The sequence below is a fragment of the Cetorhinus maximus genome, chromosome 15 (assembly GCF_964194155.1).
Source record: "Cetorhinus maximus chromosome 15, sCetMax3.hap1.1, whole genome shotgun sequence".
NCBI classification, from domain to species: Eukaryota; Metazoa; Chordata; class Chondrichthyes; order Lamniformes; family Cetorhinidae; genus Cetorhinus; species Cetorhinus maximus.
The window spans coordinates 10,884,904-10,901,851 of record NC_135893.1 but is presented as its reverse complement, the minus strand read 5'-3'; the positions used below and the strand labels follow the sequence as shown (position 1 = coordinate 10,901,851).

General features: G+C 43.3%; 1 protein-coding gene across 1 annotated transcript in view; it reads right to left on the bottom strand.

Annotated features, from left to right (window-relative positions):
• Positions 1-459: 459 nt before the first annotated feature.
• Positions 460-16,948, bottom strand: part of LOC144691133 (protein polyglycylase TTLL10-like) — a 123,896-nt gene continuing 107,407 nt past the window's right edge. Inside the window, exons 11-12 of the mRNA XM_078559200.1 lie at positions 1,247-1,340; positions 460-1,103 (exon numbers count right to left, since the gene is read on the bottom strand). Of these exons, the coding sequence (XP_078415326.1) occupies positions 460-1,103; positions 1,247-1,340 (738 nt within the window). The remainder of the gene's footprint in view (positions 1,104-1,246; positions 1,341-16,948) is intronic.

Here is a 16,948-nt window from a genome sequence, read left to right as displayed (position 1 = left end):
CTTGCTGGCTGATTTACCTGGCTCCACCATTTGCTTGGCATCTCGCCCTTAGCCCCCTCATTATTTCTAAGAACTTGCTGGATTTGCACATCAATTGCCCATTGAACCCGCTGCAGAATGCTAGAAAAGAAGCCACTTATGCTAAACAAACCACAACAGGAATAGGATAGATTTAATTCCACAAAATGGGACAACAGATTAGACACAGGAGGTATCAAGGTATCTTAAAATTGCATTGTAAACACCACAATTTTAGTGATTACTGCTGAGTAACTTGTGAACCTAAATGGGACATTAACTTCACACAGTCAGGCATGGAACAAAATCATTGACTCACCTCTTAGGAGGTGCTTAAAGAATCAGAACACTGCATGATTGGTTTTCCATGAATAAAGTTTACTTTCAATACTGGGATGACTATAAAAAATAGGCATTCCTGCCACTATTGACTAAGTTATGTCAGGTGTTGATCTCTTTGGAGCCAATCTTCATCTCAGATAGTTTTGGAATGGCTTTCTTGGACATCAGTGGAGTCCTGGTGATGATCAAGGAGTGAAAGGAAGAATTAAATGTCAGCAAATTGTTCTCCAAGCTTTTGCACAGCTGATTGCTGGCAGAATGATTTTTGGATATTAACTGTGCAGCCGTGATCCTTTCTTTGGAGAGACCTGAATCTGTGCCGTGTTTGGTTTGACTCTGTTCCTCTGAAGAGACTCCGGCTGAATGATTGCTTGCCTGCAGATTGTTTTTAATTTTAGCCTTGCTGGAGCTCAGGTGTTGTACCAGTGAAATTTCTGGGAGCGGCCTTTGACAGAGCAGTGGAGTAAACTTCTGAGGCGTTTTAGTTTGAGTTGGAGCAGAATCCACTGTGGGTATAAATTCTAAACTCGTCACAGCGTTTACCTGGGGCCTGTTCTCAGCCTTTTGAGGGCGTTTAAGAATGGTTGCTCTCTCTGATATCCTGTATTCTAGTCTTGCCTTAAATCTCTTCTCAAATGGTTCTTTTGGGGAACCATTATAAAGTAGGACAAATTCTTTCTGAGTCTCAAATGGCATGGCGACCGTTCCTCGACAACATTTTGTGAAGATCTCAAATACCAAGCCTAATAGCAGAAGTAGAGAAAAAGATTCTGTTGATTACAGCTATTCCATTATTCATGAAGAAATATTTATTTTAATGAGGTGTCATCAATTTGTACAAATATCCTTCTGTAACTCTAAATAAAGATAGAAATTACTATCTTACCAAGGGCTTCATTTGTTACTTTAGGAATGACTGATTTGAGAATCTCACAATTCATCAGTAAGGATGGGTTTGAGTTTATCTCGAGCAACCAGACCTACAAAGCAATCAAACAGAGCATGTTAACCCTTTGGATGCATTTTTTGTACTGATTCAGACCATAGAAATATTTTTGGGAGGCTCGTCCAATGGTTTAGGTATATAACTACTAGGGGAGGTGTTGTGCAGTAGCAATGTCACTTAATTAGTAATCCAGAGTCCCAGACTAATGCACTGGGGACATGAGTTCAAATCCCACTACAGTAGCTGGTGGACTTTAAATTCAATTAATAAAATCTGGAATTGAAAACTAGTCTCAGTAATGGTGACCATGAAAATAGCATCGATTGTTGTAAAAACCCATCTGGTTCACTAATGTCCTTTGGGGAAGGAAATCTGCCATCCTTACCTGGTCTGGCCCACATGTGACTCCAGACCCACAGCAATGAAGTTGACTCTTAAATGCCCCTCTGAAATGGCTAAGCAAGCCACTCAGTTCAGGCGCAATTGGGGGTGGGCAACCAATGCTGACCTTGCCAGCGACGCCCACATCCCACATCAAAGAATAAAGAAAAAAATAACTGAGCCTTTCAAACCAGAAGATTCAGAGTGCAAAGCATCGTTCCCGCTAAGGTAAATGCGTGCGGGGACGCGCAGCAACGTGGAATGTACCGCGCATTGGAGTAAGGCTGTTCACATTTTCATCAATCATCAGGAGAAATTTCCACCTTAATGTAAGTCATGACTTTTAAAAAGTAAACTAACCGTGTACAAACATAGTCATGCTCAGAGGAGTTTATAGCCAGAGAGTACAAAGAAAACTTAGAGGGAACATTGGTGCAGAATTACCTGGTCTCAGTTGGGTTTGGGCAGGAAGGGAAACAGGTGGCAATAGTAGGGGGTAAATCAACCACAATACCTTCAGCTGTTCAAGGAAAATTCATTCAGATTCCCAACGCCTGCCCCTGATCATTATCCACTTGACCCTACTGGAATGTATACACATCCGATAAGGAAAGCACTGGCTTAGTTGTCAATGATTGTGAAGCCATAGTCTCACATTGGACAGGATTTTGTCAGGACCCTGACGTTGGGGTCAAATGTGGTCCCGACCCTATACCATGTCAGACGTAGTCACCCAACGTGGGTTTCAACTAGATTGGACAAACTATTGGCCGGAGAACAGGTTCATTGTCCAAGTAAGGACAGGGAGGGGGCTCTCAATAGTTGCAGGCCGGTAGGAGGCCCTCCAGCACTGAAGGAGCTGCAGCCTGGTTGCAGGTAAGGGAGGAGACAGGGAGCTTTCATCTTGAGGTGCCCTCTTAACAACTGTAAAGAATTTGAAATAAAAAAATGGCTACACCTGCCAGACCACCATTGTGGAGCAGCCTACAGCCACAACTGTGGCCCAATCGTGGGGGAGGAGCCTCAAAGGCATCCTAAAAATTCCAGTCGGCCTATGGTAATTGGTCTTAGAACTATCTAACATGCTAGTCGCCACTCGTGGACAGGTAGCCTTTCCACCCCTGATCCGGCCTCCAGGAAATTAACTTGGGGGTAGGATGGTGCTGGCAAACCGGGAAATTACACACCCTCCTGCTTCCATTCCCGCCCCCATGCTGAGGCTAAAATACTGCCCATAAGGATTGACCATTGGCAAAGTGGGCATCAAAGACTGTCCTTCTGTGCTAAATGGCACAAGTGTTTTGAAAAGTAAAGCATATCGATAGATAATCTTGCTATATATAATCAGTCAGCAGGGCAAAATGGGTGTTGAACACCCCTTTAAGTATCATGCAAGGTTCATCCTGGGTTGCTTGCACCCGTGCAGTCTCTCATAGATAATGCTATGTCTCTCAGAGATGTTGAAATATTGGCCAGGTCCTTTTTCCTATCTCTCCATTGCTTCTTGCTCATTTTTACCTTCATTGTGTGGAACTTTCAATCATTCATTATTTTGAGATATATCTTGCCTTCTCTTTCATTCAGTCCTGGTATCGTCCCACACCGTGAGCCTTCACCATCTATTGTGCTTTCTCAGTAACAAAACACTACAAGTGAGGAAGGACCCCACAAATATTAAAGGAATCAGAGAGAGGGTGCACAGAACTCTCCATTAGTGAAAGAAAGAACTTTGATCCATTTGGAATCTTTTGCAAACTCAGAATATTCCAAAGCGATTCTCAACCAAATAATCACTTTTGAAGTGTGGTAATGTAGAAAGATGTGACAGTCAATTTGCACACAGCAAGCTCCCATAAACAGCCATGAGGAAAATGACCAGTAAATCAACATTACTAATTTTGGTCAAGGGATACATTTTTATCCCAGGACTCCAGCAAAACTTCTTCAATTTTTACATGAGAGGGCAGACGAGGCCTCGATTTAATATCTCTTCTGAAAGTCAGCATCTCTGAACGTCCAGCACTCCCTCAGCACTGCAGTGAAGCACCTGCCCAGATTATGTGCTCAAATCTCTGGATTACAACTTCAACCTGTGACCCATCTGACTCGAAAGCTAGAGTGGTATCATCAAGCCAAGGTTGACATGCTGCAAGAGTCATTGGTACTCGATTCATTCAGGTGGCTTTTTCTCAATTCCTATTCCTGACCAGCTATCAGCAGCATACCGTCTGGTATAGTCCCCAGTGCCTGCGTTAATGTTCTGCAAGCATTAAGCTTTGGACCTATAAGGTCCTGATCTCCAGATTCTTCAGCAGAGAGACCAGGCAATCTGACCCTTTGTCCTGAAAGGTCTTTCTCCTCCTGTGCCACCAGCAGTTCCTCTTGCTCATTCATACTCTGTAGCCAAGTGTACTTCCCTCTGGCTCATTCTCTAGCTTTGTCGGAGTGGGTATTTCTGAAGTGCTGCTTGGGAAGTACGGGCTGAGTCATGATGTCTGCAAAGCCACAATTCCTGGCTCTTCCACAGCAACATCTCGAGGAAGAGAGGTCACAATCATCACTTGACTTCACATGTAACTTCGGTACAAGTGCCATGAGGTTTCACAACACGGTTTGCTGATGCTGGGTAAATTGTATGAGAAGGAAGAGAAATAGATGCTCATCATAAACCCAGAAATACAACTTTCCCTGTTACTTCTCCATTCCTGACACCCTTCATGGTTTCTCTCCCTGGTATTTGCTAAGCCACTGGGGTAGGTCAGAGGGGCCGCCACCCACACAGTTCTCTCTCTCTGATGTTGGGGACTCTTTTGTTTGAAAAAGAACGCAGTCAGTGAGAATTACCTTTTGCCGCTATGACATGTGGTAAAACTCAGGTATCTGCATTCAGACTAAAGAGTATGATGCCAGATGAATGTAACAATGATATTCGATGTGATATTTTTCGTTGTAAAGAAAGTGAAGATAAATTTTCAGGTGCAGGCCAGGGGGATCCAGGAATTGATGATCAACCATTAAAGCACAGGGTGCTGGGAGGCTATTGTAAGTGGCAGACGTGTCGAGTGCAGTAGATTCTTGGGGGACGGTGATTGCTTCTATCTGTAAACTTCAGCTCAATCCTCCAAAACTGTGCTGCCCATATCAGAACTCATGTAAAGCTTTGTTCACCCCTGCACCCGCTGAATTACGGTAACTCCCAGTTAAGCAATGCGTCAATTAGGGCAGATGGTGGTGTAGTAGTAATGTCATTAGATCCAGAGGCCCAGGCTAACACTCTGGGAACACAGGTTCAAACCCCACCATGGCAGCTGGTGGAATTTAAAGTCAATTAATAAAAAATCTGGAATATAAAGCTAGTCTCAGTAATGGTAACTGTGAAACTAGCATCGATCGTCTTAAAGACACATCTGGAACACTAATGTCCTTTAGGGAAGGAAATCTGCTGTCCTTACCCGGTCTGGCCTACATGTGACTCCAGACCCACAACAACGTGGTTGACTCTTAGCTGCCCCCTGAAATGGCCCTAGCAAGACTTTCAGCTCAAGGGCAATTAGGGTTGGACAGCAAATTCAGGCCTTGCCAGATGCCCATGTCTCACAAAAGAATAAAAAAGAAAATTCTAATCCTGGTTTTCCCTAACATTTAACTCCTGTGAAGCAGCTTGGGACATTTTACTACATCAAAAGCCCCAGACAATGTAGGGTGCTGTTTTCCTCCTTTGACTGATCTGGTAAAGTCATTAATCGCCTGGCAATGTTTGGTTGAGCTGGGAATGGTGGGGATATTTAGCAATTAGTGACCTGCAAATATCCCTCTGGGCCATTCTCCCAGGAAGCTGGAATGTTTGGGACCACAAGAATATCACCCTCTCCCGCCTTTATATCACGCCACAATATTACCATCAGGCAATCTTGGAACTCACTTCTGACTCTAACTATGATTTAGAAAATCAAACTTAACATATATAATATAGTGTCTTGGGTCACTCTGAAGGGTTTTTTTTTGTGTGAATGGTAATTTTGATTCCCTGTATTTGGCAATTAAAACATCCCACATTAGAAGAGGCAGTTTAGCTGTTGGCACATTCACCTTGAATTTAACACAGGGTAGAGATAGGAGGGAAGCTAAATTTCTGTTCGTCAGAATAGGCAATGATGATTTATTTTGTCTCGAGTGGCTTACAAATCTTTCAGAGTAGCTAATGCTTTGAAGGTCCACCAGATGGCAGCAAGTAACTGCAATGTGTACCGTGCGCCTGAGAATCAGCAAATTTAAAATTCCTTCCTCCGCCTCCTATCCCAGGCCTGGACGGGCAAACACATTGTCCTCCTTCATGCACCTCTATACCGAGCACACAATTCCAGCATCAGCGCAGTCAATGGTGAGCAGCTCCTCAGGGCGAGATTTTTAGCTATCAGTTGCATGCATCTCTTTGCTGAAAAAGATAAAATCAGCTAAAAGAGACCTCGTCGCTAACTGTCAGCGGTTTAAAGCTGACAGGGTCAAAACTCGTGTTGTCAGCTTGTTACTGTTTCACAAGAACCAGATTGTCAAAATCAACCAATCAAATGGATTGAAAAGTAGGCCTGGAACCTGCTCGGAAGAACCAAGCAATATGGGTTCAAGGTCAAGGCAGTTGATTCAGATCCAGCCAGCAACAACTTGCATTTATATAGCAGCTTTAACGGGGTAAAACATCCCAAGGTGCTTCAGAAGGCCATTAAGAAATAACATTTTAACACGGAGCCAAATAAGAAGACATCTGGTCAAGCCTCCGAAAGCTTGGTCAAAGAAGCAGGTTTTAAGGTGTGTCTTAAAGGAGGAAAGAGAGGCGAAGAGGTCAAAGGGGAGGGAATACCCACAGCTGGGGGCCCAGGTAGCTGAAGACATGCGACAATGGTGGAACAATGAAAGTTGGGGATGCGCAAGAGGCCAGAGTTGGATGAGAGCAGAGATCTCAAAGGCTGGAGGAGACCACAGAGATAGGGGAGAGTGAGGCCATTGAGGGATTTGAAAACAAGCATGAGAATTTTAGAATGAGGTATTCCCTTTTTAAATTACTGCTCATGTATGAGCATGAGGCAGTTTTAAAATGCTCTGATGGCTATTGAGATTTGCCATTTCCGCTGGGGCTGAATTTATTCTTGGCCTGCCCTGCTGCCAGTGAAGCTGAGCAGACCATGCACCACTCCTGCCTGCTTCCTATTTCTACTTCAGACCCCCCTAGCTCACTTTTGGCGATTATGTGAAGTAACCTATTTCGGTGAGGCCTAAAATGAAGACATGTGATGGCACACGCTATATTTGTGATGAGCATTAGATTCCCATATGCATTTCCTGGCAGCTGTCCTTGGACTAAAACCTCGATGCTGTAACATTCACTAAATGGTTACTGTGCAAGTCTCCGCTGGGTGGGTGCAAATCACAGTGGCAATGAATTCAATTTTTGTTTATACGTGTGATGCTTTTAAATTGGTCAGTTTCTATACTGTAAACCCTGTGACTGGTTGCAGAAGGGAAACTGTCCTTCTGCAACATCCCCACTTTGTCCAAAGAGTCCTGATAAACCCCAGGAAAGCACAGGGTTCCTGGGCGGGGTGACTGGAGGTAGGAGGTCACATGCTGAACCCTCCAGGAATATGGCCAAGCTGCCTTGCACACACGGAAAATCAACCACCCACAATTTTCCCATAAAGTAGTTGAACTGAGGCCCAAACACTTTGACCAGCTCAAAAGAGCAACGTAGGCTAGGAACTACCAATGGATTAATGTATCACTTAAAAGAAACAGACCAGAGGAATATCGGGTAAAAAGTTTGGCTAGTCCCAAGACCAGATGCAATCAATCCAATGTGAACGACCGATATTCATGAATGCTTTTGAGCTTTTGTGGTGTTATGCCAGCTTTTTTTAAAGTTTGTTGAAAGTGGTAAACTGCATCGATCACGGGACTGCCAAAACATTCTTAATCTCATCTCTCTTATCCACTTTCTTGCCTTTTGCTCCTCTCTGTGATCTTTCTTTACTCTTTCATGTTTTGTAAAATTCCAATCTGTGGTGAGTTGATTTTTTCAGATTCAAGACCAAGAGAATAAGATGGAGGTGGGACTATGGCAGAATGCCTGTGTGCGGCGGTGACAATACACCTATAGTTTTCAAGAAGGATTTGCACTCCCAATATGGATGAAGGGTCAGCATCGTCTCCTTGGTGTTTTTTTTTTTGCTTGCTTTTCCTCTCCGGCAAGATTTTGGATCACCAGTGGAATTACTAGAATAAGGGACAGAATGCAATCCAGGCAATGGAGGTCTCATCCACTGGCTGGAGAGTTGGTGAGAGTCCTGCGTCACCTCCTTCAGCAAGACCTGCTAGATTAAGTGTCGGTGAGACACATGAGTGGTCAGCAGTGGGCCCTCCCCAGGATCAAGGACCCCATGAGCAGGTATCCTGCCCCCCTTAGAGCTGCCGGCCAATCAGAGGCCAGCAGCTCCTCCTTGCTGTGAGTGCCACCGGGTGGTGGTAGCTGTCCACGTCTCCTGTCCCATTAGCAAGGCATTAAGGCAATCGTCAGAGGTATTCAACTGTTGGAGACGAACCATTAAGCCTAATCACTTGGACAATGGGACCCTGGCTAAGAGAGCTTCCCAGACATGATCTAATCAAACTACCCCTGGAATACAAGGACAATGACATTATTTGGGTCTCCTGGACATTTGGAGGGGGAAAGTTACATGACAAGCTGAGCCTTTGTATGTTTTAAGCACGTTTTCTCTGCCAAACTGGGGACACGCTACTGAGACTCAGAGAGAGAAGACCCAAGTGGGGTCCTTCCTGCCACTATCTTTCCCAACCCACCTGGCAAGTTTTGAGCTCTGCTGACTAGCCATCCCGCGCTTTAAGAGATTTTTTAAAAAGAATTCAACCCAGCATTACTGTCTCCAGAGGAACAGCCAATTCAGCCGTCTACCTCTTTAAATCGGAAGCATCGGGAACACCAAAGGAAAGTCACCAAATGTAGCCTGAATGCAACCAAGTCACCAAACGACAGACTGTATATTCAGCCTATCCTTCCCCACTCTGTGTGTGTGTGGGCTAAACGTACTTATTACTTTACTTAGCTCAGTTTAATTACTTCTTTCTTTGTATTTTTTCGTTCATGGGATGTGGGCGTCACTGGCTAGGCCAGCATTTATTGCCCAACAGCATTTTAAGAGTCAACCACATTGCTGTGAGTCTGGAGTTTATCAGATAGGACAGCAGATTTCCAGTGAACCAGATTGCAATCGGCAATCAGACTTTTAATCTAGCAGATCCCACCAGCTGCCGTGGTGGGATTTGAACCGGGTCCCCAGGTCATTACCCTGGGTCTCTGGAGTACCAATACCACTATGCCACCACCACCTCCCCTCCTATGTTAAACTCAAGAAAACCTGTCCAGTTGGTCCTTCTATAGTCACAGCGTGTAAACAGTTAAATATTCACCAAATTAGCAAGTGTATCCTTTTCAAAGCAAAAAAAAGAACCTCCTGCAGTCAAATGAGGAGAAGGAAAAGAGAGGAGCCATTCGACCCCCCACCCCACCCCCCCCCCACCTCCTCACCTGGCGCCAACCAAAGGGAAACCTGTCCTCTCTCCTTCTGATTGCTGCACTTAGTGAGATGAATTTAATCAGATCCAACCCAGCACCTCATTGGAATATCATCAACTGCAAATTTTACCTCTAAACCACACATCAGTCAGATTGGGACACATGGCAGTGACCTTCATTGTTGCAAGGATCCCTATCAAACGTTATCGTGGGAGCGGCATCAGTGCGAGAGCAGCTGTCGAAGAAGATGCAAATGTGACGTGAGAAAAAAACCTTTTCACACAACGAGTGGTTCGGGTCTGGAATGCACTGCCTGGAAGTGTGGTGGAGGCAGGTTCAATCGAGGCATTCGTGAGGGAATTAGATGATTATTTGAATAGAAACTATGTACAGGGGTATGGGGAAAAGGCAGGGCAGTGGCATTAGGTCATAAAGCTCATTTTGGAGAGCCGGTGCAGATACAATGGGCCAAATGGCCTTCTTCTGTGCCGTTAAAATTCTGTGATTCTGTGATATCACTTTTACGGGGAAATTTGGAATGAGCAATGTAGTTAGCCTTGCTCCATTCCCCACATCCTGAGGGCAAATATAAGAAAATTTTTGCTTTGGTTTCAGATTTCCAGCATCTGCAGCATTTTGCTTTTATATAAGAAAAAGCTCCTCAGATATGGCTTTCAAAGCTCAAGGAACAGAAAAAAGACATTATATAACTGCAAAGAGTTGCAAGTTATTGATGTGGTATCTTCACTGATGGTGGTACTACGACTGATACCACAAGTACTCTCTGTGGAAAGCTTCATGCTAAATCCATCTGTTTGAGTAAACTTTTCCTCCCGCCATGTTTCTGTGTCCATTCCCTTATCGATTCCTCATGGTTTATTTAATCTCCTCCCGCATCACCACCCCCCCACCCATCAAAATACCTCTGAGATTTTTGCCACATTAAAAGATCTGCATAAATGCAATAACATCAACTTGCATTTGTATGCCGCCTTTAGGGTAGTAAAACATCCCAAGACTCTTAATGCCACTTGCTGTTGTTGTTTTATGCTGTGGTGCAGAAGGAAGGTGCCTTCTGAGGCTGGAATTTAGGAACAACAAGGCAGAAGAGTCACGGTCGCTTATCCTCATTAAGGTTTGAGTGCATTGTCTTGAGCATTATGCCACAAGATTGAAAGCAAAAATAAAAAAGCAAGTCACTTGGTTTCAAATGGTTTCCAACAGTAAATAAAAATATTTACTGGGATTTTCAAAACCATTTCTACAAGTAAATGATCACCAGATCTCAAGAATTTGCTAAATATTATATAAGTCTACAGATTGTCATGGTCTCCAGGTTTATTAATCCAAACATTACAGATACAATAGCACATGGAAGATTTGGACTCTACTTGTTATACGTGGATTTAAACACCATGGTGACAGGAACAACATTCCCACAAAAGAACTGACTGGCCTTTCCCCGGAACCTAGTTTGGTGGCCATTGAGGACAAATCCTATCAATGCTCAAAACTAATTTCACCTATCTCTCTCTCTCTCATCAATTAGTTCGCAATTCTATATCATGATGTACTGAATTCCAAAATAAGAAATATATCCAAGGTTAGGCAGCCAGCTGCCTGAAGGTTCATTACAACTTTAACCATGTAGTACTACTATTGGGGAATGGCAAGACATTAATGAAAAAGATTGACTTGCAGTCATATAGCACCTCCCACAACCTCAGGATGTCAGAAAGCCAATGAGGTCACTGTTATAATATAGAAAACACAGCAGCCAATTTGCACACAGCAAGCTCTTATAAAAGCAAAGGAATGATGAGCAGATAATCTATTGGAGTGATGTTGGTTGAGGGGTAAATGTTGGCCAGGACACTAGGGAGAATTAACTTGATCGTCTTCCAATGGTGCCATGGGATATTTTGGATCAACTTGAGAGGGCAGACGGGCCTCTGTTTAACTGCTGAAAGGCTGCATCTCCAACAGTGCAAGCTTCCGTCAGCACTGCACTGAGGTGTCAGCCTGGATTATGTGCTCAAGTTTCTGGAGTGGGACTTGAGCCCAAAGCCTTCTGCATCAGAGGTGAGAGTGGTATCGACTGAGCTACGGCTGACACCTCAGGGTAGTGTCCTCGACCCAACCACCTTCAGCACCTTCATCAATGACCTTCCCTCCATCATAAGGTCAGAAGTGGGGATGTTCGCTGATGATTGCACAGTGTTCAGCACCATTCGCGACTCCTCAGATATTGAAGCAGTCCATGCCCAAATGCAGCAAGACCTGGACAATATCCAGGCTTGGGCTGACAAGTGGCAAGTAACATTCGTGCCACACAAGTGCCAGGCAGTGATAATCTCCAACAAGAGAGAATTTAACTCTCACCCCTTGACATTCAATGGCTTTACCATTGCTGAATCACCCATCCTGGGGGTTACCATTGACCAGAAACTGAACTGGACTAGCCATATAAATACTGTGGCTACAAGAGCAGATCAAAGGTTATGAATCCTGCAGCGAGTAACTCACATCCTGACTCCCCAAAGCCTGTCCACCATCTACAAGGCACAAGTCAGGAGTATTATGGAATACTCTCCACTTGCCTGGATGAGTGCAGCTCCAACAACACTCAAGAAGCTTGACACCGTCCAGGACAAAGCAGTCCACTTGATGGCACCCCATCCACAAACATTCACTCTCTCCAGCACCAACACACAGTAGCAGCAGTGTGTACCATCTACAAGATGCACTGCAGGAACTAACCAAGGCTCCTTAGACAGCATCTTCCAAACCCACGACTGCTTACATCTAGAAAGACAAGGGCAGCAGACACATGAGAACACCACCACCTGGAAGTTCCCCTCCAGGCCACTACAGTTTGACTTGGAAATATGTCACTGTTCTTTCACTGTTGCTGGGTCAAAATCCTGGAACTGCCCCCCTAACAGCGCTGTGGGTGTACCTACACCACATGGACTGCAGCGGTGCAAGAAGGCAGCTTACCACCACCTTTTCAAGGGCAATTAGGGATGCGCAATAAATGCTGGCCTAGCCAGCAATGCCCATATCCAAGGAATGAATGAATAAAAAAAATAAAGAAGGTACCTAAAGATCTAATCATCTTTAGAAGGCAGCTAGGGCTACACAAGGCATCTTCCTATATCATCCACCTGTAAAGACTGCTTTGTAGCCATAATGAAGGCATTTAGGACCATGTATCAGTGACACTTCATTACATGAAGTGGGAAAGGCCCAGAATTTATGTGCATGCTTCAATGGCCTTTCACTTGAATTTCAGATAACAAAATAAGTAATAGCCATTCACTGGTTTGTTCCTCAGGGCAATGCCTTGAACAATCAAGAGTCAAGCTGCCTGGTTTAATTTCAAACAATGCTTGACAGCTAACTGTCAGTCACCATTAACTGGTACATTCTCCATGGCAACGCCTCTACCAATCAGAGTCCCCTTGCCAACTAATCAGCAGTCTCTTCTCATACAGTATAAAGTTGTTGCTTCCCCTGACATTGTTATTCTTGTGATTGTCCTGATGAGTGCAAGATGAAAAGCTTTGACAAAATGTCTTCTTTCAGCAATACAGGATTTTCATAGGCACCATAAACTGTTACATTCGCTGGGTTTACCTATAAAGGTATTGCAGTCACCTACAGACCTTCAACCATTGTATTATGTACCTATATGATTTCACAGTCCAGGGCTGAGATTATCCTAAAACCCATTACTGGTGATCTGATGCATCAGCATCATTTCTAGTGGATCTCAGTGGTTCTAATGTGCCTTTAGAAGGCATCTAAAACCACACAGGACATCACCAGGACCTATATTAATCCCTATACACCCAACAGAGGACAACATTTAAAACAAAAGCCAGACTCATGTATAAGGTGCCAGTTAGGGCCCACAGTGCAGGACAGCAGGCCAAAACAGTAAGAGATATGACCAGGTAAATCAAGAAGCCATGATCAGGCAGTGCTTCACTGAAGACTGAAAACGCTGCAGGTTCTCGGAGGAAAGCTGACTGGCAATTGTATTATATTGAGGTCCTGGGTATCCCATTAGTTAGGTGATGGTTCTTTATCAATAAAGTATATTTGGCATTTTGTTCGTTTGTTGGTCTCACCTTCTTCCCAGGTGGTTGATCACCATGGATCTCCACCTCTGGCTGTCCTCACACAATCCTCACTTAGAGTTTAAGAGATGCAAATTTCTGCGGATCGTAATGCGAACAAAATATAACCAAGAAAGACAGCAAAGAATAGATCAGGTCTCCTGATGTATGTAGTATGACACTGATCTCTGTTTAGCTTTTATTTGTTTTTTTTTACATGGGTTTATTTTCCCTCACATGCTGTAGCTACCGCTGTGTAATTCAAAAATATTCCAAATCTTTTTTTAAAAAAAACAACTACCTTAGAATTGCAACTTCCTTTATGGGTATTTGGTTGGGCTTTATCAGTTAAACATTAAAATTCATGATATGGTTTTACAGAAGCCACACACTGGTAGAATGTCTGGCCAGGCATTGTGAACTTGTGTGAAAGACTATCAGTTAACTCCTGGTCTACTCAGCTGTGTGTGTTATCTGCCTTTCAGGTATATTAAGCACTGCCCTAACCCAGCCCAGCCCTATCAATTGTCTCTTTCAATTGTCATGTAAAAATGGACGCCAATACTTTTGTCCTTTCCACTCCCAACAACCCCTCACCCCACCCCTCTGCCTAATGACGAGGCAAACAAATTATTAATCAAACATTGGAATAATCTCAGCCCCTCATTTCAAAACTGGCACTGTCGAAAAGCAAACGAAGGAACAAAGTCCTTTAATTAATCAGAAAGGATGTTTCAACGAACAGGTATCAGATCCTTCATTGTACTCTGGGATTACTCACTGCGCAGGGCTTACATACCAGTACCACAAGCAGCAATTTACTGAAACACGAGAGGGCTCCATTTCTAATTCATTGCCATTCCCTTTATTCCCATTCAATTACATGACAAGAGTATGCATTGTGCAGTGTTGTGCATACATTAATGCAATCCAAATAAATCCTGGCTGGGTCAGTGCTGTGTTACACGCTGCCATCTGCATGTGTTTGATTGGTCTGGGGACTGCTAGGCAACGCATTTAGAAGCTACCAAAAAGAAAATCACTGTGACTAACGCAAACTATCGTCTCATTATTTTCTTTTCAAAAGAAATCCTTCAATAAAAGCCTGATGGCTGATATACCACAGCAGGTAAACCACAGAGGTACATTAAACAAGGCCATTTCAAGACCACTGCAACCATGCAGCTTTGGTTCAGTTACATTGGATTACTTATTATGACACATGGCCAAGAGTATGATGCAACAAACTGACAGAAAGATAAAGCTGATGAGAAGCTGGGGTTTATGAAGTATAAACACTTTTTTTTGAAATGGTGATAAAATCCTATTAAAGTTTCACAATGACAGTGGTATTAAGTTTTTTTCAAAGATACATTTCCTCTTGTTCACATGTTCCGTTCTTCTGACCTTTACTTGACATCTGGAGCAATTGCTCTTTAACTGGCCTCAGGAAGGTCTTGTGACCTTAATGGGGTTTGACAGGTTACACAGAGCTATTCCTTAGTAGCAGAATAATATATTGTGCATTACACACCATGAGCTCCTGAACACAACAGGAGGTTCACTGGTCTAAGTGACATTTATTTATTATGTATGTGTAACATATTGTACTCTCTTCAAGAATAAGTAGCAATATTCCTCAGATTAAAATATTTGAACTGTAAAGCTCCATTAAAGTCATGCATAGAAACGCAGTAGAAGTGTTGAATACTTTCAAGTCACTGTAAGAAGGTTGTAGAGACTGTAACCTTTTTACAGTGAACACTGTTGGAAACTTGTTGGAACCATGAAAGATGCTTGACACCTGTATATTTATCGGATCACGTGCAATGCTTTGATGTAGAGTATGTCTCCAGCACTCCCCCCACCCCCCACCTCATCACCCGCTCCCAACACCCAATCTTCCACTCTCCCCACTGAATCACTCACTCCCTCACTCTATTGCACAGTCCCCCTTCCTATCTCCTACCACCTCACCCAATCACCCACATTTGTCTTTAGTGATTGACCAGTGAAGTAATGGCACTCTCCACCATAGAATGCCGAGGAATTTGTGAAAAGGGTTTATTTTTTTTCTCCAATTTAAATGGAATAGCGGGGCAGTGCAGTAAAAAGTGGGCGCTGAAGAAAGGTGGTCACCTGCGAGACACCAATTTTGGCAGATCCCAATTTTGGCAAGTCCTTTGCAGGGAATAAATTAAATGTAGCTTGAAGCATTCCCCATTTAAAAGTGGGGGAAAAAAATCACTAACAACGACTAGTATTTATGTAATGCCTTTAATCTATGAAAATGTCCCAAAGTGCTTCACAGGAGCTTCATCGAAAGAAATTTGACACTGAGCCACATAAGGTGATATTAGGACAGGTGACCAAAAGCTTGGCCAAAAAAGTAGGTCTTGAAGAGCATCTTAAAGGAGGAGAGAGAGGTAGAGAGATGGAGAGGGGATTCCAGAGTTAGTTGGCACTGCCAGCAATGATGGAGCGTTAACAATTGGGAATGCACAGAGGTCTCGGAGGGTATTGAGAACAAGAGGGAGCGGGTTTTTTATCTGTCTTGATTTGTGACAAAGGTGAGACACAGCAGGTGGAAATCATTTTTAAAAAGCATAAAAAGCATACAGCCAGAATGTTGGCTGTGGTATATAATCGAAGGAATTAGTTATATCGTATATTTACAAATCTCCATGGAATGAGTTGAGACCGGCAGTCTACAGTTATACTGTTAGATCCTTTAATTGTCAATCGCTGCCAAGAGGCGATGGAATTCTGTTTATTGGCCTCTAAATGACGGCTACATTTCAAAGTTATCAGAAAACATTTAAAAAATCAAAATAAGCTTCAGAAAGTGCTGGGATGGCCCTTTGTTACTATTATGTGGTCCACAGTCAGATCACCAACTTAAAAAATTGGTTTATATTTACTGGCTTTGTACTGATGCATATCCAAAACTGGGATTGTAACTGATCTATAAAACACACTAGAGGCACAATATCAATGGAAAAAGCCTCCTCCAAGGGGATCCCTTGGCTTATTGGATTATATTACCTTAATGCATCTACACCTCCGTTCAGCTTAAAAATAAAGGAATTATAGGGCTCAATGAGGAAGCTGTGTCACTGTGAATCACTTAGTATTTATGATTCATTGTACTTAACTCCAGAATCCTTTTCCCTGAAAGATCATTTGTAATTCATTCTTACCCAAGGTCACCTAATGGTTACAGTGCAAAACAGCAGGTAAAACACCTGGTATAAACTTCTTAGTTCTCTGCACTATGTCCATCTAAGGAACAGGTGACTTGCTTCCAAAGCTCCGTTGTTACCACACAAACAGTTGGTAGTAACCATGCAAGAACAAGTAAAAGCAGCTGTCCCTTCATAGTTGAAGGGCCTCATCAACACATAGCACTTTACAATGCTAGGAGGTCCAATGTAAGCAACCTGCTATGCGGAAAAGTACTTGTCTTACCTTGCCCACAACATAGCATGTTGGAGCCTCAGTGTATCACTTCAGCTCAGTGTATATCCATAACCTTCAAGACCTTTAGTTTAC